The sequence below is a fragment of the Dipodomys merriami genome, unplaced genomic scaffold (genome assembly GCF_024711535.1).
Source record: "Dipodomys merriami isolate MVZ:Mamm:240054 unplaced genomic scaffold, mDipMer1.0.p SCAF_9, whole genome shotgun sequence".
NCBI lineage: Eukaryota > Metazoa > Chordata > Mammalia > Rodentia > Heteromyidae > Dipodomys > Dipodomys merriami.
Window position 1 is genome coordinate 26,537,217 of NW_027206512.1, and position 23,901 is coordinate 26,561,117.

General features: G+C 35.8%; 1 protein-coding gene and 1 non-coding gene across 3 annotated transcripts; both read left to right on the top strand.

Moving 5' to 3' along the window:
- The first annotated feature begins 1,378 nt into the window (after positions 1–1,378).
- On the top strand, positions 1,379–17,373 carry Gnrhr (gonadotropin releasing hormone receptor). 2 transcript variants are annotated; one of them, XM_070013118.1, is made up of 3 exons: positions 1,379–1,897; positions 12,016–12,235; positions 17,129–17,373. In XM_070013118.1, the coding sequence occupies exons 1-3, from the start codon at positions 1,379–1,381 to the stop codon at positions 17,371–17,373; spliced, it is 984 nt and encodes a 327-aa protein (XP_069869219.1). The 2 variants fall into 2 exon arrangements, with proteins under 2 accessions (XP_069869219.1, XP_069869220.1); XM_070013119.1 differs by having other exon boundaries at positions 12,144–12,235; positions 17,129–17,264.
- LOC138821114 (U6 spliceosomal RNA) lies at positions 7,185–7,291 on the top strand. Its single transcript, XR_011370054.1, has one exon. It is a non-coding gene; the product is annotated as a U6 spliceosomal RNA (small nuclear RNA).
- Positions 17,374–23,901: the final 6,528 nt, after the last annotated feature.

Here is a 23,901-nt window from a genome sequence, read left to right on the forward strand (position 1 = left end):
TAAAAATGGCTATACAATGTTCAAACAATTATAAAAATCAAGGCAGGGGCTGGGAAGGTGGCTCAGTGGTTGAGCGCTTGCCTTGCATGCCTGAGGCCCTGGGTTCGATTCCTCAGCACCACATAAGCAAAAAGAAAAAACCTGGAAGCGGCGCTGTGACTCAAGTGGTAGAGTGCTAGCCTTGAGCTGAAGAGCTGAAGGACAGCACCCAGGCCCAGAGTTCAGGCACCACGACCGGACCAAAAAAAAAAAAAAAAAAATCAAGGCAGTAAAAAAGGTGACAGTGACTTTCTTGCTTTTTCTGCTCTCTACCACCTTTAAAGCTTCTTTCTTGTTGAAAATGCAGAAGTAGACTCATAAGGAGAAATGGAAAAAGCTTTCTAGAATGAAGGTGCTCTTAAAGCATTTTATTCTAACATAAGCGAGACATTAAAACTGATAAGTGATAAAATTTTTATCAGACAAAATTCATTCTAAGGATTAAAGTATTAGTCTAGTATTTTGTATAAAATAGTTCTAAATTGGCATAAACATCTAATGAGTGCTTAAAGTATTTGAAAAAGAAAATAAAAAAATTTTTAAAATGTCTTAAATTCACAGATTTTAAATGGATCAGGCCTTTTTTTTTAATTTTTTTATTGTAAAGATACTATACAGAGGGTTACAGTTACATGAGTGAGGTAATGAGTACACTTCCTCTTGAGCATTGTTACCCCCTCCATTGTTTTCCCCCTACCATCCCCTCCCTCCCTCCCTTCCCCAAGGTTCTTTTTTTTTTTTTTTTGATTGTGATTAAGTGGTTGCCTAATTTCCGGTAATTCACAGTATTGTGGAATAATGATGCTCGTTTAAAGTCACAAGTGCATTCTAACTTTCCTGGAGCAAATTGTCTATCACAGTCTGTAATATATAACGGTGCTCACATGTTATATACCATATATGTGGATCAGGCCTTTTTTATATAATTTCCTTCATTTCATTTTGGATCTCTCTAATAGAATTATAACACGCAGGATTTTCAGAAAATTTCTTCATTATACTGATTGAATAATACCACCAGAGACTTTAACTTTAGGCTTCAAATATCCTTCACTCAGGAAAAAGTGTTGTGGAAAGCAGGCCATCTGCTGAGGTGGTACAGTTACATACGACCTTCAGAGTGTGTTTAGCAGCCGCTATTTTAGCACTCTGTTGAATTACAAATCTTCAAAACAAGTTTGCCTTGATATTTTACACAAGCATCAAGTACCTTGGGGGAAAAAAACTGACATAAATCTAAACCTGTGACGTTTCCATGTTAAAAAGGAGAGAGAGAGATAAAATAGGACATCAGGTACCCGAAACAACACAGGTCTTGAAGCTTTATTATTGGGGAAAGATGGCGAATAGTGCTTCTCCTGAAGAGAATCAAAACCACTGCTCAGCCATCAACAACAGCATCCCGCTGGTGCAGGGCAACCTTCCCACCCTGACCTTATCTGGAAAGATCCGAGTGACGGTGACTTTCTTCCTTTTTCTGCTCTCTACCACCTTTAACGCTTCTTTCTTGTTGAAACTGCAGAAGTGGACTCGTAAGGAGAAAGGGAAAAAGCTTTCTAGAATGAAGGTGCTCTTAAAGCATCTGACTTTAGCCAACCTGTTGGAGACTCTGATCGTCATGCCCCTGGATGGGATGTGGAATATTACAGTCCAGTGGTACGCTGGGGAATTCCTCTGCAAAGTCCTCAGCTACTTGAAGCTCTTCTCCATGTATGCCCCAGCATTCCTGATGGTGGTGATCAGCCTGGATCGCTCGCTGGCCATCACTAGACCACTGGCTGTGCAAAGCAACCGCAAGCTAGAACAGTCCATGACTGGTTTGGCCTGGATCCTCAGTTGTGTCTTTGCTGGACCACAGGTAAACCATTGTTCAAGTGAATATGGTCATATAGTATATTCTATACTCTATATGAGATAGAGTCTATATACTCAATATTCTATATTGTCTAGCCTGGCCTCAAATTCACAATCCTCCTTCCTACCCCTGCCACCCAGGTGTCTGTGATTGTAGATGGCCTCCATTGAGCCTAGCTTCTCCTGTTTCCTATTGTTGATGTGGATTTAATGGTTAATTAAGTCCATTTAGGGGGTATGTGAAATTTACATAGGTAGTTAATATACTGTTCCTTATTTGGGATTTAATGCTTGAAAAAATAAGAATTTTATGTCTATGAAAGTGAGGGAGAATTACCTTGATTAGCAAGTAGTTTCCAGCTTACTGACCTGCAGAGTCTGCCTTTCTAACAATCAGAACATTGAAGGAAAGATGAATAAACTCTTTCAAATAATGAATACCTTATTATATAAAAAATGAATAAATTGTCTCTATGCTTGTAAATGTACTGTAAGATAAACCCAGGTACAAGAATGTGCTAAGAAGTAAAGTCAGAATCATGAGGAGTCCCAAAAAACTTGCATCCCAAAATGGAACTTTATCTGGATATACTAAATGGGCCAGATATTTTTGTTTATTTTTGTCATACAAAACCCACAGAACATTGAAAAAACCTAAGTATAGTATGTGTTTCATAAGAGGAGAAATAGGAAAAACTAAAATGATTTGATTTCCCTGTAAAAAGTATATTATAATTATTCTTCATACACAAGATTAAGTTTCAGAAATAGGTTACTTGAAGTGAAACTACTTAGCTAAAGCTTATGCTCTTGAGATTTCCATTTTATTTCTTTAAAGTATAAGTGCTGTTCATTGGTCAGTTTTCTGAGAGAAGCTAAACACAAATTAGGTCCCTACTAGAAGCCTGGTACTAATGAAACAAAAACAACAAACACAATCCTCAGAGAAAATGTAATTCATTTGTGGAGAAAAAAAACTTACATAAAGTAAATACAGCTAGATACTAAAAAAAATTAAACCTAGTACAAGTACAATAAACCAAAAGATACATTTGGTGTGAAATAGTAAGGTTTGGGATAAGGAAAAATTAGTTGCATATTTAATCCAGAATGCTATATGTATGTTATATGCTTTTTAATAAAGGTCTGAAAGAATGACTAATTTTAATAAAAGGGGCATTTGGGGTGGAAGTGAAGGAGGTAAAGTTAGTAAGAAACTAGATCCACTGGTTGCCCCTTTTTTCCTTTTGACATCCCAGTAGAGGAAATCAATTGGGGGAGGCATTTACAAATGAACAACAAAAACAAAAGAAAAGACTGATAATAAATTGGCTCTAATGAATAATACCATCAAGGAAAATAATGCTCCAGTCTTTTCTGGACAAAATATTTAATAGTAAAACCACTGAAATAATCAAGTTGGAAAAGAGTGTTTGCCTATCTACCTTTATGTTTTCAGGGAAAAGCAAAGCAGGTTATGGAAAGAAGGACAAAAATTTGTTTTATGACATGAATATTAATAAGATCTTTACATAAGTACAGTTATCAGGAATAGTACTTATTAATTTGATGTATTAATTTAATGCATTCACTTCAGGTATGAAAATGCAAAACAATTATATAAATAAACCAATTTTCAATAGTAACTGAAAAATATACCCATAGTTCTGTTGTCCTTAAAAGAAATCATTCCCAGAAGTGCTAAATAAAAATATCAGCTTAATGATTCAGTTACTTTCTTTTAAATATATCATGGCAATAATAGAAATATAATGTCAAATACTGACCTATCTACACACTGCTACAGCATAAAAAGTATACATATATAGATGCAGCAAAAAAAGACATATATAAGGTTAACTTTGAATCATTAGGACCAGCATTGATGGCTTATACATACATCCCAGCTACTCAGGAGGAAGAAATCAATGTCAGCCTAGACAAAAAGTGGTCCAGACCCCCACTTCAATGAGCATGTCTGGCATTGTGGTAAAAGGCTGTAATCACAGCATACAAGTGATAGAAATAGTAGGATCATAGTCTGAGACCAGCAACACTATCCAAAAAATAGCTATTGCAAAAACAGGCTAGAAACATGGCTGAAGTGATAAAGAAACTGAGTTCAAACCCCCATACGAAAAAAACAAGCTTAAGAATTTCATGTAATAGTCTGACCTCAATATATTATCACAGTGATTCATGCTACTATTAACCACAGATTATGATACTATGTTATTTTTGTAAAACAAATGACTTATCCTTACATTTAACACTTCTTTTTTTTTTATTTGTGAACATACTGTACAGAGGGGTTACAATTACATGGGCAGGATAATGCGTACATTTCTTACCAAGCATTGCAGCCTCCTCCTTTTGTTTACCCTTCACGTCCCCATTTAACACTTCTTAAGCTTATAAAACACTTTGCTGAAAGTTCTCAAAAAAGTCTCATGTAATTAATCACCTATATTATTTACATTAACTCTGTGAGGTAAATATGAGTTATTATTCCATTTTCACATAGAAGAAGACTACATAAAGTCTAACCTTTGAAAGCAATAGCCTTCACATCTTTGGGGCCATAACTTGACTTAAGAAATACATATTACTGCCAGCCATCAGTAGCTCACAACTGTAATCCTAGCTGCTCAGGAGGCTGAACTCCAGAGAATTGTGGTTCAAAGCCAGCTTTAGCAATAAAGTCTATGAGACTCCATCTCTAAAACATCCACCCATAAGGTAGGCCACAGGTGTGGCTCAAGTTCAAGTAATAGAGAATAAGCCAAGCAGGCCTCAGGCCCTTAGTCCAACCCTGATACCAGTAAAAAGAAAAGAAAAGAAAGAAAACTATACAAAAAGTACCTATTCCCTTCAGATCTGATTCTATCTCTTCCTTTCATATGTATATAACATAAAAAAATTTCATGATACATTCTGTTCTCTTTTGTTTTTAATGTTTAGCATACCTCACTGATGGACATATCTTCACAAAACAATTCATTGGCTTTCCCAATGTTACTGGACCTATTGGACTCATTTCCTTTTTTAAGGCTCATGTTTCTCTTATTACAGCTGTCAGCTTTGAATAAAAGAGATCTCAACCATATGAGTAACGTAACATAGGTGTGATGGAGACAAGAGACACTCACAGACAACTCTGTGTTACCAGAATGTGACTCAGAGTATGTGTCATGCTTCACCACGCACCACGGATAAGCCCACAGACACAGTCACACCACTTGTGGCAAATTTACACTTAAAGGCTTACATTTGTCTTCATTCTTCAGTGCCTATATAAATAGGTTGTTCCTTGAGTGATTCAGACCTCAGTCCAAACAATAACAAACTAGATACACAACTCAAGCCTCAGAATCTGGAAATTTACATTTTCCTAAAACTGAGAATAATCCATTTTAAATTGACCACCTTTACATGCCACCTTAACGATTGTCAGTAAATCTCAGAAGTTAAGTCCTATGGTAGTTGGGGGATGTGTACCTGATAAACTTTAAGCCCGGTATAAGTAACAGAATCCTCTCCCACCCAGCATTTCTTAAATAAATTCCATGTGGAGCCCTAACAAATTAAACAGATATAAATGAAGTGGCTCTGATTCAAATAAGAATAAGGAGAGACTACTACTCTTGGCTATTCGCTCACTCCTGTCACAATCTCTTTATTATTTTAACTTTTGATTTTTATTTTGTTCAATAGTGGTTGACTGGGTACTTTGAGGTATCTCTTTTTTTTAATTGTGAAAATAGTGTACAGAGGGGTTACAATTACATGAGCAAGGTAATGAGTATATTTCTTTCAAGCATTCTTGCCTCCTCCTTTCCCCTTCCCATCCCTTCTCATCTCTCCCCTCATCATCCCCCCTACCCCAACCCACCTCCACCCCCCCCTCACCCCCCCCCCGTGCCAATGTTGTAAAGTTTGTTTTTCGACATAACATCTTGTACATCTCATTGTTGCAATGGGTCCACCTGTATCCCTATTTTAACAACTTGTTTTTTCCCTTCCCCTCCCTAAATTATACCAACATCAAACACAGTGAAAACAGGGGTTTACTGTGGGGAAGGGACATACAAAGCAAGAAAAAATCATCTTATAAATATGCTAGAAACAATAGCAAGAAAGAAAAACCTTTTGAGTCCTTATCTTGGGGTTCATTTCGCCTAACATCAACTTATTTGACCATTTCTGCTTGTCTCCGACATTTACTAGTTATTGCAAATAAGGGAAACCATGGGACCTATGTTTCTTTGGGCCTCTGTAGTTATTCAGATTGGCTTTCCTTTATAGGTGATAGATCTTTTCTCCCTGACAGCTGTAAGGATCCTTTCTTTGGTCTCTGTTGATCTTGTGTGGATTATATTACCTAATTAACTCTGTTGGGCAGAAAGTCAACCCCACTACTTCATTAATTCATTGTCAACTGTTTCACTGGATCTAAGAACTCAATGTAAGACTTAGTTCATAAGATAAAAAGAATTTAAATTTATTACTTTTACACTTATATAAGGATCTTCAAAAGAGAAAGAAGTCAAAGATACAGTAAAATCAGGATACTTTTGTGAATTTTAGATAAGGAGTTAAGGAAGAAAGGACAAATGGACATTTAGACATACCTGGGATGCTATTAATAGATGCCTGTGGGGTCTGGGGATTTAGAAGCTGGTGGAAGGAAAGCATTACTTCAAAAGGATGCTCTATTTAATAACCAGCCTCTAGTGATCAGCTCACTTTCTAGCCTTGGAAAGATGTTTCTCCCCAAGTAACCTTTATACCTTGCTGCATGGAGGTAAAGTCAGGCTAATAGTCCTTCCTGGAGTTAGAGTTCCTCAAGTGTTTGCCTCAACTTGAAATAAAATATATGTCATTCAGCCCATTTTGCTTTAACTTCTTTAGCCCATAACTCGAGCTTTTAAGCATTATATTCTCAATCATTATTTGTTTTGAGTTATTTTGTTGTGTGTTCTTTTTGTTTTTTTGGTTGGTTGTGGGGCTTGAACTCTGGTCCTGGGTGCTGCCCCTCAGCTCTTTAGCTCAAGGCAAGCATTATACCACTTGAGCCACAGTGCCACTTCCAATTTTTTCTGTTTATGAGGTGTTGAGGAATCCAATTGAGGGCTTCATGCATGCAAGGCAAGCACTCTACCACTGAGCCACCTAAATATTTGATATTATCTATTTCTTAGTTGTTTTCCTGTAGGTAGCCTTGCAAATGGTAAGAGCTTAAGGTGAGAATCAATGGTGAACAAAACACCAGGACAAAAAAAAAGATTGAAGTGCTCGCTTCGGCAGCACATATACTAAAATTGGAACGATATAGAGAAGATTAGCATGGCCCCTGCGCAAGGATGACACGCAAATTCGTGAAGCGTTCCATATTTTTAGGAAATGGAAAGGTTTGGAAAAAATTATATTAAGTGAAGTAAGCCAGGCCCAAAGAAGCATAGGTCCCATGGTTTCCCTTATTTGCAATATCTAGTATAGGTATGAGTCAAGCGGAAAAGGTCAGATAATGTGATGTTAGGAAAATGAACCCTTAAATATGTATTTTAATGTTTTCGTTTCTTTCATGCATGTGTTTCTAACGCATTTATAAGATCATTTCTTTGTTGCTTTGTATGTCCCTCCCCCACAGTGTAACCCCCGCTTTCACTATATTTGATGTCAGTATAACATGTGGAGGAGATGGGGACAAACAAGTCGTTTAAGGATTCAGGTGGACCTGTTGCAACAATGAGAAGTACAAAATGTCATGTCAAAACCAGCTTTACAATGTCGGTGTGGGGGGGGGAGGGGGGTATAATTGGGTGGGGGGAGGGGGGTATAATTGGGTGGGGGGAGGGGGGAGGCGGGGAAGGGAGGTGAAGGGTAAACAAAGGAGGAGGCTGCAATGCTTGGTAAGAAATGTATGCATTATCCTGCCCATGTAATTGTAGCCCCTCTGTACAGTATGTTCTCAAATAAAATAAAATAAAATTTAAAAAAAAGATTGAATATATTTAATAGATATAAGAATCAACATATATGATACATATAAAATGTGAATCCCAAATTTTAATAACAATTAATTTATGCAAGGGTTTGTACAAGCAGTATTCCAGCTATTTTGCATATAATATTTAATTGACCATTTACATGTCATGGCCAGCCCCTAGAGGTAGATGCTGTTATCTCCAATTCATAGCTGAAAACAAAAGGGGGGAGGGGGAAGGAATCTTAAGATAACTACTTTTGGAAGAAAAATAGGTAATGCTGTAATTGTGATCAAAGTGGGAGTTAAGAATAATATTCCTAGAGGTAATGAGTACCTGCAATTGTCCTCAAAGATGGAAAACAGAATGTTCTTGTTTATTGCAAAATAAAGCAAACACTGATGAGAACAGGAGGCAGAGATTAGAGAGGAACAATATAGAGAAATTAAAGAAATACAATCCAAGGACAAAGGACTCACTGAAAGCAAAGTGAATCTCTCTATTAATCAGTGAAATGAACATGGCCTTGGAGCACAAAATAAACAGGACCAAGACAATAATTAATTTACAGACAAGCAATAATCTGAATTTCCATACATTTTGCTAGATTTGTTTTTTAAGACTTGCCAGCCTGTTTTGTATTACTGTTGTCACACAGATCCTTTAATATTCCCTACTACGGGGCTGGGAAGGTGGCTCAGTGGTAGAGCACTTGCCTTGGATGCCTGAGGTCCTGGGTTCGATTCCTCAGCACCACATAAGCAAAAAGAAAAAAGCCGGAAGTGGCGCTGTGGCTCAAGTGGTAGAGCACTAGCCTTGAGCTGAAGAGCTGAAGGACAGCACCCAGGCCCAGAGTTCAGGCCCCACGACCGGACCCCCAAAAAAAAATTCCCTACTAAGTGTCAAATTCCCTGCTGGATAGGTTTGGATCATATTTTATGGCAGAATAGTCACAAAAATATACAGAGAGAATCTGGTACAGTTATTTGTACTAAAGATTGGCTCCCATAATCAACATTTGTTAAATAGAGATAATAGTATACTTTAAAATTTCTTAAAATATTGAAGTGATAATGTGATCCAGTTACACTTTGGTCATCTGATCCCATGACATTTTGAGAGAAGTGGAATAAAGCAGTACAACTTTTTTAAAGTATAGCAAAAGATTTCAACTCACATTTTTTTAATTTTAAAAACTAAGTTTAAATAATAGTAAGTTGGGAGAAAGTAAAGGTATATCAGGATTCTCCTTTAATGTAGAGAAGGGTTGCTTTAGGTCATAAAATGAAAAGTGCTCCATTGTGCTACCTCTTTGGGTCCTTGATTTTGAAATTGTCAATATGATCATTAGTCGCCCTCTAGTGGATTCACTTAAGATAGTTCCCCAATTCATCTTTTTCTCCTTGAGGGAGGGAGGAGGGAATACCTTAAAAATAAAAATTAACTTTTTAACTACAGATATGACACTGAATTATTTTCTACTCTACAAAGAAAAGGTGACATTGTATAGTACTTTCTTGAAAGACATACTCCAGTCCTATTTCTATAATTCCCATAATGAAGAAACTTTTAGTTTCAATGGAAACTTTTTAAAAATAAAAAAACTACCCTACAACAAGAGTATTTTGTTCAAATTTTATTGATATGTTTACAAATGGTGTGCTCTTATCTGTCCATTTTAACAATGTTTCACAATAAACCTTGGAGATAACAATAAATGTGGAAGAATAAATAAATGTCAACTAGTTACAATGTTCATTAAGAAATAACTTAATAGCTGGGTGCCAGTGGCTCACACCTGTAATCCTAGCTACTCAGGAGGCTGAGATCTGGAGGACCATGGTTCAAAGACAGCCTGGGTAGGAAAGTTTGTGAGACTCTTATCTCCAATTTACCAGAATACTGGAAGTAGTGCTGTGGATCAAGTGGTAGAGTGCTTGAGCCTTGAGCAAAAGCAGTCAGGTACAGCACCCAGACTCAGAGTTCAAGCCCCACAACACAACCAAAAAAAGTAATTAAGTTTGCATCATGAAGCTTTTAGACTATTAAAATAAAGTTTCACACTCAGAAATAGGTTGCAAGAATCATGCAGAGATATTTTTAGATACCTTGCGCCCAGATATTTACCAAATATGAGCATTTTCCTGCATTTACTTATTCGCTCTTCTCTCTAATGTAGAGTTTTTGTTTAAAAGTTGGATACTTCAATATGTGTTTAAGACTTCTCACACAGAGCCATAAAATGAGTTCTAGAATCAGGAAATTAGAATCAACATGATACTATTATTTGACCTATTCAGATGTCACTATTTAATAGCTTAAATTTTAGGCTCTTAAAAGAAAATCCAAGAAGTAGTGGATTTAGCTTATGCTTCTTTTTTAGCTGGAACAGTTCAACTGTCTTCTTTCATGTATTTCATAATATTGACATTTTTAAGAGTGAAGGCCAGAAGGTTTTGTATATAGCTCCTCAGTTTAAATGCATCTGACATTTTCTCACATCTAGATGATATACCTAAAACTGAGCTATTCTCAGTGCATTATAGGTGAAAGGATCTATCACATCCATCCCAGGGGACCACGCGGAGGCAGGCAGGCACAGGAGAAAGATTATTACAAGGTATATTAGAGGACCCATATTTCTCCCGGAGAGAGAGAGCACATGACATGCTCCACTATCTAGGTAGCAGCAGAGTCTGGGAGTAGGAAGTGAGGTAGGTGGGAGCTCAGGTGGGTCTAGGCGAGAGAGGGAGGGGCCAGATGTGGGGCTGGAACTCCAGGGAGGAGCTCAAATCTGGGTGGAGCTGAGGACTAAAGGCGGGCATAACGTTTACAATAGAGAGCCAGATGTTTTCAATTGCCCCATTGTTGGCAGTGTGTTAGTTATGTGGTTATACCTGTACTGTAATTGTTTCACTCTTTATAATAATAGTACCCTGCAGATAAATACTTTGAGATTTCATCAATATTCTTTTCAACTTTCATTCCCCTTTGACTATTTTTAGTGGCACTAGGTATTGAACTCAGAGCCTTACGAGTACAAGGCAGGTGCTATATGACTTAAGTCAGGCTCATACCATTACTGATTCTTACCTGAATCACTTATTATCATAGTAATTAGTTTCCCCTTCCTCTACTTTTTCTTCCTTCCAGTACTCCAGGGTAATGGCTAGGTTTTCCTCCCTCAGTTGGTTAATCCAGATGCCATGTCTCTATAAAGATCCTCACAGAGACATCAAAAATACACTATTCCAATTTTTTTTTATCATCTCTCAACCTAGTCAAGTTGAAAAGTAAGATTTACCATCAAAATGCATATGATGTATTTGTAGATATGCTAATTTCTCTGTAATGACTGTACAAATGTGTATTCCCACTAGTAATGTATCTGTTTGGTTTGGGGGTTAGTTTATTTTTATCAAAGGCCTTGGCTTTTTTGTTTAAGTCTGGCACTCTACCACCTGAGCCACACCTCCATTTCTGGCTTTTTGCTGGTTGATTGGACAGAAGACTCATTTAGATTTGTCTGCCCACACTGGCTTCAAACCTTGATTCTCAAATCTCAGCCTCTTGGTGTATGAGCCACTACCACTTAGCTGATAGGTCTTATTATGAATAAGGCTGTACATATTATCTTAATCTTAAGAGCAACTTCCTTATGCCTTTTGTATAATGGTTATGTTTTGACTATTTTTAATAATCATTTTTAATATTTTAATACAGCCTTTGAGCTCTAAAATAATTTTTAAATATGTATGTGTTGGTACTTCTAAGTGCCAAACACCATCCTAACCACTGTGGATATATAATGCAAAAAGTTTATTCATTATTGTATGCGAAATTGAAGATACCAATAAGTTTTAAGTCCTTGGGTAATGACTGTTCTACAAGGTTGAATTAATACCCCTGAAATCCAAAGTCTCTATAGTGTCACTCACACTTATCCAAATACATTTAAGTAAGGATCCACTTAGAAGTTTTCATAGAAATGCCAAAAAAATAATACAAAGGAGCCTTAGAAATTGTCCCAGGTAACAATATATTAGAAGGATAGTAGAATATAAGAAAGAAAGTCTTCGCGTACTTTTGAGGGGGAAATAACCTAACTTTTGTATTTTCTTACTTTCTCATACAGCTATATCTCTTCAGGATGATCCACCTGGTGGATGTTTCTGGGCAGACAGAGGTTTTCTCTCAATGTGCAACACACTGCAGCTTTCCACAATGGTGGCATCAAGCCTTTTATAACTTCTTCACCTTCAGCTGCCTCTTTCTCATCCCTCTTCTCATCATGTTGATATGCAATGCAAAAATCATCTTTACCTTGACACAAGTTCTCCATCAGGAGCCCCACAGTACGTATCCTTTTACATTGATGCTAATTGTGGTTGCAAATAACTTTAAACAGCAAACCTGAGGCCGAATGACACTTGCTATGTATCAGATACTACTATAGGGAGTTCTCTAATTACGTATTTACAATCACCCCACAAGGTAATATTTTTATTATACCCCCATTTACAAATGAGACCTGTTAATGACTTATGATTTGCATTTTTTTCATTAAAGAAAAAAGAACAATTATTCCACTAGAACCCAGAATAAGCACTGAAAAAACAAACATCTCATATCTAGAATATAGAAGATGTTTTATCTCACATTCATAACATAGTGATACTCTGGAAATTATTTTCACAAAATAATATTTAACATTTCCAAAAGAGTATATTGCAGCTGGGTGCAAATGGCTCACATATGTAATCCTAGCTACTCAGAGGCTGAGATATGAGGATCACAGTTCAAAACCAGACCAGACAGACAAATCTAAGAGACTTTTATTCCCAATTAACCATTAAAAAGCCATAAGAGGAACTATAGCTCAAGAGACAGAGGACCAGCCTTGAACAAAAAACCTAAAGGACAATTCCCAGGCCCTGAGTTCAAGCCCCAGTACTGGCACTTAAAAAAAAGAATATATTACAAAAACAGTATGCCTCTAAAATTTAGTTACATCAGAAATATCTTAAAAGAGGAATAAAATAGGAATTAATCTGAAGAATTATGAGCAGTGTAGAAGCAGAAAATTTTAAAGGCAGATGAAGGTGTGACAAATATTACTAATACACTTAGTATTTTACTTGTTTTTTCAGCTAGCAGAAACTCTGTTGCTGGAAACTGTGCTTGGTGAGATACTAGTAGTAACTTAAGTCTAACAACTACTCTGCTTTTATAGAACCTATAGTCTAGCAAGAGTAAACAGTAAACAATCTAGTATGAAGGTATTTCCAAACTGTCCAAAGCACCACATGCTGTTTTTTCATATGCAATCACTTGCTGAGTCAAGATTTAATGTGTTCATTCCTGATTGTTACTTTTAAAAAAAATAACTCTAATATTTACAAATATGGAAGATCCATTGAAATTTTAATGTGCAAGACCCATAAAAAGGCATGTTGGCAATGGGCATTATTTTTGTCTCACTGAAAGTCCATGAAGAAACCTTTATTTATCCTGACTTACCAGTTACTAAAGGGAGATAAAGGTCTGAAGTGGAACTGACTCAGCTCTGATCAATTCTAACAGCTGAAATCCTGGAGATTGTTAATTCCATGATGATTCTAAAGGAAGTATATTGTAGAGGAGAACATTGGCTTCTAAGCAAATTAATTTTAATTTAAGTTGACTTTTAAAGAAACTGTTACTCTTAATTTCACTTTTAACTAGGAAACAAATCAAGTGTCTTCATATCTTAAGGTTTGTTTTTGTGTTGGGTGAGTCAGAAGAAATCTCACAGTGTCTATAATAATTAATAATTCCAGGGAATTCAAATTGATATGTTTTTTTTTTCTTTTTGCTTACGTGGTGCTGAGGAATCGAACCCAGGGCCTCATGCATGCAAGGCAAGCGCTCTACCACTGAGCCACCTTCCCAGCCCCCAAATTGATATGTTTCTTACATTAACCAATCTGTTAAGAAGCTTGATAAAAATGATTTTTTAAAAATCACAGTGCCATCATTCTGTAGGATTTGTTTTTAAATTGAAGCTTTAAAATAATTAAGTAGTACTTGATGAACTGGAAAACTCTTTTTTTGTATTTTTATTGTAGAAATACTGTACAGAGGGATTACAGTTTTGAGTACGGTAATGCATACATTTCCTATCGAGCATTGTTACCTCCCCCTTTGTTTTTCCCCTACCATCTTTTCCCTCCCCACCTCCAAGTTGTAAAGTTCGTTTTCAATATAGTGTCTTGTACATCTCATTGTTGTTACAATGGGTGGACCTGTATCCTTATTTCAGCATTTTGTTATTTCCCGTTCCCTCTCCAAATCAGAAAAATGTATTTACAAGATGCAGGGCACTGACATCAAATACCATGAAAACAGGGGTTATACCATGGGGAAGAACATACAAGAGAAACAAAAAAAAAATCACACAGTAAAATTTAAATACATTAAAAACAATAGCAAGAAAAAAAAACCATTTGTGTCCCTATCTTGGGATTCATTTCACTTAATATCACCTTATATGGTCCTATGTACATAGCTTTTGGCCTTTTCTGCTTGTCCTAGACTTATACTAGTTATTGCAAACAAAGGAAACCACAGGATCTATGTTTCTTTGGGCCTGCCTTACTTCACTTAATATAATTTTTTCCAAGTCTTTCCATTTCCTAACAAATGGAGCAATGTCATTATTTCTGATGGAGGCATAGAATTCCATTGTATAAATATACCACATTTTCTTCATCCATTCATCTACTGAGGGGCATCTGGGTTGGTTCCATATCTTAGCTATGGTAAATAATGCTGCGATAAACATAGTTGTGCTGGTAGCTTTAGTATAGCCTTGTTTGTGATTGTTTGAGTAAATGCTCAAAAGTGGGATTCCTGGGTCAAAGGGAGCTCTATGTAGAGTCTTTTGAGGAACCTCCATACTACTTTCCAAAGTGGTTGAGCAAATTTACATTCCCACCAACAATGTAGTAGGGTTCCCTTCTGGCCACATCCCCTCCAGCATCAGTTGTTTTTAGATTTCTTGGTTACAGCCATTCTAACTGGGGTGAGGTGGAATCTCACTGTTGTTTTGATTTGCATTTCTTTTATGGCTAAAGAAACTGAGCATTTCTTCATGTGTCTATTGGCCATTCTTATTTCCCCTTCAGAGAAGTTTCTCTTTAAGTCTTTAGCCCTGGAAAACTCTTCTAAACAATTGCAGACCATGATTTGATTCTTCACACTTTACAAAGCTTTCAACATTTTCTCCAGACATACCCAAGTCAGTGTAGGAGAAAAATCTGTCTATTTGTCTATGTAGATATATAATAACATACATATTATATCCTCGGATCTCTTCCAGAATGGATAATAACTTCGGCATACTTTTATCTTTGTGCTTAAGAATTCCTATTCTGTGCACATAATATTAAAATTTTTTTACAAAAGGGATACTTTGCTGGAATTATGTACTTGTGGGAGAAATAACAAATTTGATGCTTATGGTTTGGTAATGAGTGGTAGAAACATTAAAAAGAATACCTCCAAAAAAAATCTCAGGTCACTTTATATCAGTCTCCATATAGCACACCTAATCTTATATGTTTAGATGCATGTATATTTAGACGGTCTCAGATGCATTAATGAATAAATTTTCAGTTTTAAGTTATGAAAAAAATCTTTATTCAATAAATTTTTAACATTTGTAATAAAAACTTAATTGCATAATTAAAATGTGGTGAATGCTTTTATCCATATTTCAACTCTTCGGTGACACATAAAAATGGAGTTACAAAATGACTGTTTCTGAATAGTATTTTTTTCCTTGAAAAAATGTCATGCTTAAAAAAATTATTATAAAATAGCAGTTCTGGATTAGGAAATAAGACAAAATATATGTACGAAGGAGTTGCTGTTAAACAAAGCAATTCATGAGTGCAATGCATTTTGATCAACATCGGGCCTTTGGTCATTTTCACCTATCTCTCCCCTACCCACGCTTCCCTTACTTTTCTTAATTTTGTAGGATTTACATTGAATTTGTTACTGTATTCTCCTCCTCCCCTATTCTTCTCTTCATTTGTCTGAGAATAGATTTTTTGAGGAGTTAAAACTGTAGCTTTTCAACTTTAAATCTATATCCTTAACTTCAGAAGGCAGCTTGACCGTTAAAGTCAGCCATTACATTAATTTCAATAAGTCTCCTCACAAAAGTAGCTTCTGAACTTTAAAGACATATTTCAAACATCACAGAGAGAAGCTTATAGCTATAGTGAAGACTTTGAAGTAGCATACTTACACATACATGAGTCTACTACCTTTAGTGGCAGAGATAATTAATAAAGCACAACCCAACTCAATTCAAACTCTGTCTGCTATATTTTTTAATTATTTGAGCACTTCATGTATCAGTTTTTCATTTTTAAGAACATTCTCACTTTCAGACTTTGTGTTCATTATAAAGCATAGTGGGCAATTTAATAATGTGTTTTCTATTTGAGACAGGGTCTTATCCCTGTGTAATCCAAACCATCCTTGAATTCACTGTCCTCCTTCCTCAGCCTTCATTGTGTTGGGACTACAGGCATGTGTCACCATACCCAATACAAACATAAACTAAAATAATAAACTTGTTTTTATTTAAAATTTTAATATTTATTAAAATAGTTAAGTGAATAAATTTTAAGTGAATTTACTTTTATTAAAAAGTTCTTGTGGGCTGGGAAGGTGGCTCAGTGGTAGAGCGCTTGCCTTGCATGCTTGAGGCCCTGGGTTCAATTCCTCAGCACCACATAAGCAGGGAAAAAAAAGCCAGAAGTGGTGCTATGGCTCAAGTGGTAGAGTGCTAGCCTTGAGCTGAAGAGCTGAGGGACAGCGCCCAGCCCCAGAGTTCAGGCCCCACAACCAGACCCCCCTAAAAAAAAAAAAAAGGTTCTTGTTAAACATCTCTCTTCCTTTATTTTTTTTTCCAATCCTGAAGCTTTAACTTAGGACCTGGGTTCTGTCCCTGAGCTTCTTTTGCTTAAGGCTAGCACTTGAGTAATTGAGCCACAGCTCCACTTCTGGCTTTTTGGTCATTTTTTTATTGGAGATAAGAGTTTCATGGACTGCCTGGGCTAGCTTCAAACCACAAAATCTTTAGATCTTAGTTTCTAGAGTAGTTAGGATTAAAGATCTGAGCCATCGGTGCCTAGCATATGTCTTCTTTTTTGACCATGTTCGTTAAATGCCTATGTTTCTCTGTCTAATAGAATTACAACTGAATCAATCCAAGAACAACATACCAAGAGCACGGCTGAGGACCCTGAAGATGACGGTTGCATTTGCCACTTCATTTATTGTCTGCTGGACTCCCTACTATGTCCTGGGAATTTGGTACTGGTTTGACCCTGAAATGTTAAACAGGGTGTCAGAACCAGTCAATCATTTCTTCTTTCTCTTTGCTTTTTTAAACCCATGCTTTGACCCACTTATATATGGATATTTCTCTCTGTAAATCACAATTACAGGGGAAACAATATAAAGAAAGGTGAGGGAATTAATTTCTCCAATTAATAATGATAAACACAAAGCTTGCCACATATCGATGTATAAACAAAGTGGGATTTAAACTTACCATCCTTAGTCTTTTAGAAAGGATATTGTTAGAGTATTGATTAATAGGTTAAAAAGAAAAAAGAACTTCTGGAAAAATCACCAAATTTTCCGTCTAGTCATAAGCATCAAATTAATATCTGCCCTCTTATCTTACCTATTACGTATTATTTGGGTTTCTTTCCCTTTATAATTCCTAGAGCACTGACATAGTAGGACCCATGCCCATAAGTTTATTTTTCCCTTCCATGATTAAAAAAGAAAAAAAAAAGTCAAAAGGATCCAATTTTCTCTTGGCTTCAAAAGCATTCTATAACTTACAGTACTCAGTGATCAATTTCATCTTTCACTCCAGCAGCCTAGCAAGAATATTCATATGACACAGATCATTCTATCCCACTTACCTAGTACATGTTATAAAACATGGGAAGGTGGCTCAGTGGTAATAGTGCTTGCCTTGCATGCATGAAGCCCTTGGTTCGATTCCTCAGCACCACATAAGCAGAAAAAGCTGGAAGTGGTGCTGTGGCTCAAGCGGTAGAGCACTAGCCTTGAGCTGAAGAGCTGAGGGACAGCACCCAGACCCAGAGTTCAGGTACCATGACTGGCAAAAAAAAAAAAAAAAAGTGCCTCTAATCTAAGGTAATACTTTAGAAGGGTTAGGATTGCGACAGAGGTTTAGGATATTCTGGTAGGCTGTACATTTGTACAGTTTATAACTAACTTTCTTAAGATTGATTTTAAATACAATTAAGAAAAGACATATGTTTTATGTATTATGTAATCATATCCTCTAGTGTAATATTATGAGATTTTTATGTCATTATCCTTCTAAATCCATAATCATCACCGAAGAAAGTTACCCCCAAATCAAGCAAATGTACAGTCAGAACAATGTTTGATATATTAAATAATTCTGTCAATCTGCATAATAAAAATGCCCACAGAGGGCAATATTAGGGGGCAGATAAAGAAAAAAAGCACTCTATAAATGTGAAAGTAATATCTACTGATGTGTGCTTCCTAGAATTTGTCTGCATACCACCACATTGAAAGGAAGTAATATAATGGAAGTATAATATCCATGTAGAGAAATATGAAGAATTTAAAACAAATTCAACAATTAACATTGTTAAATTAATAAAATACTACTATATTCACATAAACTGTGTAATAGCACATAAAAGATGAAAGTAATTTCCAAATACTCAGTGTACATGAAATTGTGGGAAGTAAACTAAAGATAGGTCCCTTCTTCTTTTTACCCTTTATACTTTCAGTTTTGTAATGCTGCTGTGGTCATGGGTTCTAACATCAGAGTCTGGGTACTGACTCTAAGGTTTTTTGTTCAAGGTTAGTGCTGTACCACTTGAGCCACAGTTCCATTTGGAACTATTTTTTTTTAACATCCCACTTTGTTTTCTAAGTCTATCTCTACTGAGTTCATTCCTTTTACTTTTTTATCTCTTTGTTATTCAACTTATGTTTTTAACTAACTAATCTATGTACCAACTCTACAGTTGAGTTACAGGCTCTAAATTTGTCATACCAAATCTGTGTAGTGCACTTAGATGGCACTGGAATGTAGATACGTCAAAACAAAGCCAATCTTCACAAAGTTTCTTATTATATTCTTATTCATATATTGATACTTTCATAAAATTTTGTCTTGGGTTTGAAAGCAAAAATAACCAAAACACTAATGTGGCTAACACTCATGGAGTAAATCACATAAGCTGCTAGCTGTCAAACACCAGTGGCTCAAGATGCAACTTTTATACAAAGGTTTTATTTAAATATGAGAACTGAAGCTACTGACTGTCATTTTCCTAAAATGGGGAAATGCATCTAAAATACTTACTGGTACTTTTGGGGGGGGGTCCGGCTTTTTTATTTTCTGCTTATGTGGTGCTGAGGAATCAGACCCAGGGCCTCATGCCTGCAAGGCAAGCACTCTACCACTGAGCCACCTACCCAGCCCCACTTACTGGTACTTTTAAAAGATAGTAATTTAAAAGGGTGATAGCAGTGGGTACGTGATATTTTTTAAAAGAACGTTGAAGTTACAGAAAAAAAAAAACCTGTGACCAAAAGTGTGTCATGATTATTCAATTAAAGATTTTCATAGGTACCTAAACTAATTTATGTGATAAAACTAGCAAGATCCAAGAATTAATCATGAGAATGCATATCATAAAAGAAACCAAATAGTTCCAATCCTTATAAAAGTCATTGTCTCAATGACACTGTTCAGGGCTGGGAAGGTGGCTCAGTGAGTGGTGGAGTGCTTGCCTTGCATGCATGAGACCCTGGGTTCCATTCCTCAGACCACTTAAGCAGAAAAAGTCAGAAGTAGCGCTGTGGCTCAAGTGGTAGAGCGCTAGCCTTGAGCTGAAGACGACCAACACTCCTTCCCCCCCCCAAAAAAAAGACACTGTTCAGTGTTCAAAAGGCAGTTAAACCTTTAACATTAACAAGCAGCCTATCCAGAATATATAACATATTTGTTGTATATTTTTGTATATTTTCAAAGGTGCCTTTGGCTTTGTTTCAAATACTATCCATTTTAAAAAGCAAGTGACATGTTTTTAATCATAGTCATATGGCCAGATAAATGATACTATGTCAAAGCTAAGTGCCAGCTTTACCTGTGACCAAGGACCTATGCATAATTTGGCATGTATGTAAGGGTTTAGTGCTCCAATTTAACTGACCAAGTTCTTTTTAGAGGGGAGTTAAAGGGATTTGATTGTGGTATGTTGGCTAATTCCTGAGACTGTGTGCAAGCAATCCTGTATATAACTAAATTTACTATCTGTAGAAAATTATTGACACACAAAAATCAACACTGAAGTAAATATGCTCTTCAAATAGTATTGAATATTCAGAGATGGGAGTGAGAGAAATACCTTTTGTGTTTCAAACCTCTGTGCAATAGTATAGACTTGGATAAATAAAATGTTCATAATTTTGATTACTTCTACATAGTTCTTTAAAGAATAGTTTGTTTCTTTCAAAACACTAAAAGGCATCATTCCATCATTACAGTTGAAATACCAACCAAAAAAACCCAAAATAACAGACATGTACAATGTAAAATAAAAGGGCTCTATTATAGATATGTTTAATGAACATATTTCACTTGATTCTTATGAGAAATTTCTACATAAGTATTCCTTATACATTTTTTAGTACATTTACTGGAGGGCTATTCGAAATTTGGATGTAGGGGTTATAAGCAGAACTATATTTCAATAACTGTTTTTGTCTTAGTCCTACTCATACCCTTTTATGAATGTTAAAATGTTAACTAGAGACAGAGTATTTAGCGTACAGCAGACTGCCAATAAAAGGGGCATGAAATAAGGTTAAATATCCCAGCTTGATTTTGTGTACTTATAGGATTTATAATAAAAGTTATCCAAATGTATTTGTTTATATATGTACATAGTAATATTAAATATTAAAACTATATTGCTTCAATATACTTTTATTTTGCCATTCCTGGAAATTGAGCTTAGGGTCCAGGCTTTGAGATTTTTTTGTTCAAGGCTACTTCTGGCCTTTTGGTAGTTAATTGTAGATAAGAGTCTCACGGATTCTTCTGCTCAAGTTGCCTTTGAACCACAATCTTCAGATCTCACACTCTTGAGTAGCTAGGATTAAAAGCATGAGCTCCTGGTGCTCAGCTTAATCATCCTTTTTAAACTGAGAAACTCTTTAAGGTTCAACATGCTTTAAGAAACTTTACAAGAAGTATTTCATATCAGCATTGTGGTCCATAAATTATAATATGGCCCATAAGTTATAAACTAAAATTCATAGCCTAAAACTTAAATATGGCTTGTAAAAGATACATCACCTAGAGTAATTCATATCTAATATTACATTTGTTTGTCCTATTCCAATTGTAGCAAAATATGAAAGTTCTTTGTAAAAATAAAATATTCTGCAGCATGAACCCAATATGTCAGATAATTTTGGTTTTATCTTCTTATGTTTAATCTATCAAAGTAGTTAAAATTGAATTTCATTCATGAGTTCAGTAAAGAGGTGACATAGGGCTGGAGTGTGGCTCAAATGACAGAGTGCTTGCCTAGGAAGCACAAGTCCCTAGATTCAACCACAAGTTGTTCCCTCCAAACCAAGCAGCAAAAATGAATAAAAGCAAATTGAACAAAGTTGACATTCATTCATTTTCAGCCTATCAAGCAGAGAAATTATACCTAAGAAAATACTTTGGATGATAAGAAAATAGGTATCACAAACATCTTTGGGAGAGTAGAAATCAGCACAAATGAGTAAAGAATTTCCTTAGAATGTCCTCATGTCACATCACATGTGGTAGTCATAAAGAAATAACAGTTTGTGCTTGCCTAGAGAGAAAAAGAAAAACAGAAGAAAATAAAAATTCGTTTTAGTAGTTCAGATTTTCATCTATTTTATCTGTGGTTGAGTTTCAAATGTTGAGCCAGTGCTTTGGGCTTTGATAACTACTATCCAGTTTTCTATATGAAGAAAATAAAAATGAAAATAAAAAATACAGTCCAATTTATCTAATATTATTTCTAATATTTATTACATTAAAATTAAATTTAAAATAATTTGTCTAATTTTAGAAGTTATAGAGCATACAAAAATGCATGCATTAAACCATATATACATGTAAAATGTGTTGAAATCTTTATTGCTGAGTTGGTTTTAAAACATTTTCTTCCTTGTTTGTAATTCATGTTTCTTCAAATCAACATATGTTGCTTTTATAATGAGAAAAAAATCATGAAAAATGTTACTTTCATGTGTAAGACTATATCACTGTTTCTGTTAGAATGCTTTTCAGCTGTGAGGAACTACCAGGAGCATTGTCCCATCTGACATCATAGGATGTCCACAGGTAAATAGGCAGATCTAGTTGAGTCCATTTCTTCACTTTCATTAGATTTTTCTTTCCTATTAGAAGGTGGTTTCCACCTGTAAGTCTCTGACAGGAAAATAAAAATGGTAGCTCTCATTGTCTATCACCCTTTCCTAGAGGCTTCAGAATTTCTTAAATTGCCCCAAACCAGAATTTAAGATGTCTTTAAATCAATCAAGTAAGGAGGAAATTCTCCTGAACAGTTTAAGGGATGACTTATCCTGTGCATGAGGGCTCAATTTCCCTTAATACTTGGTGATCTAGTGGATGGGAGTGGGAGAAGGAAGGGTGAATAGGCTATCTTTTGTGCTTGTGTGTGAGTGTGTGAAAGGGAGAGGGGAAGAGAGAAAGAGAAGGAAAGAAGAAGGAAATCAGAGAGACAGAGACACAGACAGAATGATATGCCTTTTCGGTCAGAAACAGCACTACCTGTTGTAATCACCACAACTAAAACTAAAATTATACAACAAAGTTCTGTAACATACTAACTGTACAATAAATGTAGCTCTAAGGGAGTTTTAGTATTTTTCATGACCTAGATTTAAGCATTTTAAACTTTTGTGGGTGAAACACTCATCTGATAAAAATGATACATTCTTCCTAATTACTGGTTTTCTTGATAATTCTTTGTTCTTGTTTTTCTTCTTAGCTAAGCCTATTTGTCTGTTTATATGAGTGTTCCACTGGATAAGAAAATTTTAATGTTTTCAAATGTTTAAAAATAACTTGAAAGTTGCAGTCCTCACAAAACTAAGGAAACATAATTTCAAAGCTCTTCATTTATTCAACTCACTCCTGTGACCTTGAAAAGATATTTACACAGTCACATCTTTGTTGTTGCTTTAATTTGTGTTTTGGTGGGGCTGAGGATTCAACTCAGAGGTTTTACAGTAAACAAGTATGCTGCCACTTCACATACCTATCCAGGCCTTTTTGCTTTAGTTTACTTTTCAGATAGGGGGGTCTTTTTGCTAGAGGGCCACCCTTGGACTACAATCCTCTCACCTCTGCCTTCTGACTAACTGGGAGTAGTACTAGGCATAGTACTTCTTCAAATAGTCATGGTTCTGACTTATCTGGAATAATAACAGGAGAATATAGAAGCAGATGTCTATATATCACTGAGAACTATGTAAACTGTAGTAATAGGCAACAATGTCTAAAATGCACAGAGTTGCCATGAGTTGGTGGCTCATCTCTATAATCCTAGCCATTTAAAAATATATACCAAGAACTGATAAATACTAAAAGGAAAATAAACGTTATATTTGTTTCTCTCTTTGTAAAATTCTCTTCTGCTAGCTCTTCCCCTAGTTCACATTATTTAGGTTTAGGCTCAAAGGCCACTTTCCCAAAGAGGCCATTCATGATTATTACATCTAAAATTGTTTCCTCTTCTGGGTGGGTCTTCAAATTTCTTTCAATCTCATTGATTTTATTTTTGTTAGGTCTGCCTGAGAAAAAATCCCTTCCCCGTTGTTCTCTCTAGGTGCACTGTGGCCCCTTTCATAGAAG

Bases quoted from the DNA above. Each gene is read 5' to 3' on its own strand.
- Gnrhr (XM_070013118.1), top strand. From the start codon at position 1,379: ATGGCGAATAGTGCTTCTCCTGAAGAGAATCAAAACCACTGCTCAGCC. The intron at 1,898-12,015 runs GTAAACCATTGT...TTTCTCATACAG, and splicing joins GTGTCTTTGCTGGACCACAG to CTATATCTCTTCAGGATGAT. The intron at 12,236-17,128 runs GTACGTATCCTT...TCTGTCTAATAG, and splicing joins TCTCCATCAGGAGCCCCACA to AATTACAACTGAATCAATCC.